Consider the following 2407-nt stretch of genomic DNA (forward strand, 5'->3'; position numbering starts at 1 on the left):
GGAAGGAAATGAAGAAATTACAGATGAACACCTAAAAGAAATTATAGGAGCTCTCAATCCAGTTAAATCACAAAATTTTGTGCTTTGTCAGTCATTGATTTTTTAATTTCCAAAAAATCCTGCACACGTTGGATTTCAGCTATTTAAATGTTGATCTTCATTGAATGAATGATGTAGAACACGTCTGTGGAGTCCGGTTTGATCAAAATAACCCAAAAGGGGTATGAAGATAGGGATGAGTGGAACCGAATTGGATATAAAAGTGGTCTCTTTATTTTTAGTTTTTTTTTTTTTTGTGTGTGTGTGTGTGTGTGTGAGAGAGAGAGAGAGAGAGAGAGAAAGAATGTGCATATCACGGCTGTATTCGAGCTGTCTAAAGGTGTCAGTCTTGTTCAAAATAGAGATCGACCCTAAAATTTATTCGTTGACAACCAAATCTTCTTCCTACAAAATATTAAAAATAAAAAGAAAAAAAAGAGAGGTGAAAAAAAAAGGAAGTTGAATTTTTTTTTTTTTTTTTAAAAGAACCACCCAGTAGCCAGAAGAATCATGATGAGCGTAACGATCATGGAAAATCAACCGCCCGTTTTTCCTCTCTTTCCATGAACGATCCGTTACTCTCCAACTCAATAGGGCAGCAGGCACGCCTATGCTTTACCCATCAAAACCAGCAAAGATAAATATCTATATATCCTGCACAGCTAGCAGATGAAAAAAGAAGGAATACCAATGCTGTTTTTTTCTTCTCCCTTTCCGCTGATTTGTTTCTGCTCCCTGCCGGCCACCCACAAAATTTTGACCTCAAGCAGATGAAGAATGTTGCTCAGCATTGCCACCTCCGGGTGGTTGAGATGAGGAGGCTGTTGCGGTTGTCAACGTCACACCACCTACTGCATTTCACCACAGACTGTCATAGTTTCGGTGTTTCCATATGACCCTTTACTATAGATGGTGTCTTCATACCAGAGGAAGGAAAATCTAGAAACAAGGAAAGTTTTACCTGTGTTAGATTGAAGGTTGGCGGGTAGAGAGAGAATGGGAGACCCGTCTTGCTGTTGAGGGCCTTGAGGCAGATAAGGAGGGTATTGAACCATCTGTGGGTATTGCATACTGCCCTGTGCGTACTGTGTGTAGTATTGGCAGATTCCTGCTGTGTTGGGAAACATTCCCAACGCTGCATAGTAGTGGGGAAACTGGTGTCCTCCATACGGATTATAATAGCTCTGCAATTTCAGAGGAAGCCAGCTTTATACATCATCTGATTTCCTTCCATAAATGCAAGCAGATGCACTATTAATGATATTAACCAGAACACTAACCACGGGGTACATGTTTTCTTGAGAATGACCAGTAAACCTGAAGAAGAGGAACAAGGAAGATTTATTATAATAAAAACGAAAGAGGTCCTTAACATTTGTTTTAGTCTTATTTGAGTAGAGATGTAATGGGATTTAGGTGAGTATCATTACCCATAAGTTTGATAAGGAAAGGTTTGACGGAATGTGTATTGATGTTGTTGGGGGTAAGGCGTTCCCGGTGGGCAGTATGCCGGAACTCCGGCCGATCCGGTTGCCATTCTATGTCGACTACCTACTTTAATGAGAAAGAAATAAAGAAATAATTTATTGGCTGGTGTGTTTCGATTGACACTATTTTGATGTTTTTGGTTTGATGGTGATGAGTGAAAAGATGAACCAACCTTGTTGAGAAGTGGACGGTTGAGATGGACGGGCACCAAGAAATGCCAAATTGCAGTTAGCTCTCCTACCGTCGATCACTGGCGAAGGATCTGCGCATGCCCTCATTGCTGAATCTGCATCCTTAAATGTCACCTTTACAAAGAGCGGAGGAAAAGAAAACAACATATATATTTAAGAAAACCCACTTGAATAAAATTGAAGAAAAAAATCATATAAGGTTTTATGGCGTTCCTTTGAATTCTTACAAAGCCATATCCTTTTGATCTCCCCGTGATCTTGTCTGTGATCACAACAGCTTCTAGTATCTCCCCAAACTGCTCAAAATAGTGTTCCATTGTATCCCTCTGAGTCTCCCATGCTAAACCCCCAACAAAAATCTTGGTGTACGTTGTATCTCCAAACTGCTCGCTACCGGTACTGTTCCCTTGCCGTTGATTTTGCGCCATCCCTCCGCAAGAAACCAAATGGGGAAGCAATGATACAATATAAAACCTTCCCTGTGGATCACCAACTAAACACACATCACAATGAAAAACGCTTGCATTCTCATTTCCTTCTCATCCTCTCCCTCTTCCTTCAGTCAAAAACTAACGGCATTAGCATCCCTTCCTGCCTAAGAAGGGTTAGAGAGAGATTAATGGGGGAGGATAGAAGAAAAAGAAATAAAAAAGAGAAAACAGGGAAAGGAGAAAAATAAAGAGGTCTGC

The 2407-nt window shown here is 40.5% G+C and overlaps 1 protein-coding gene across 1 annotated transcript; it reads right to left on the reverse strand.

Moving 5' to 3' along the window:
* Positions 1 to 801: 801 nt before the first annotated feature.
* On the reverse strand, positions 802 to 2146 carry LOC149829577 (uncharacterized). Its single transcript, XM_090016251.1, has 6 exons — positions 1946 to 2146; positions 1700 to 1832; positions 1470 to 1590; positions 1320 to 1356; positions 1001 to 1223; positions 802 to 890 (listed from the first exon to the last, which is right to left on the reverse strand). The coding sequence occupies exons 1-6, from the start codon at positions 2144 to 2146 to the stop codon at positions 802 to 804; spliced, it is 804 nt and encodes a 267-aa protein (XP_089872377.1).
* Positions 2147 to 2407: the final 261 nt, after the last annotated feature.

Source organism: Nuphar pumila, chromosome 8 (assembly GCF_984573655.1).
Source record: "Nuphar pumila chromosome 8, dmNupPumi1.hap1.1, whole genome shotgun sequence".
Lineage (NCBI taxonomy): Eukaryota > Viridiplantae > Streptophyta > Magnoliopsida > Nymphaeales > Nymphaeaceae > Nuphar > Nuphar pumila.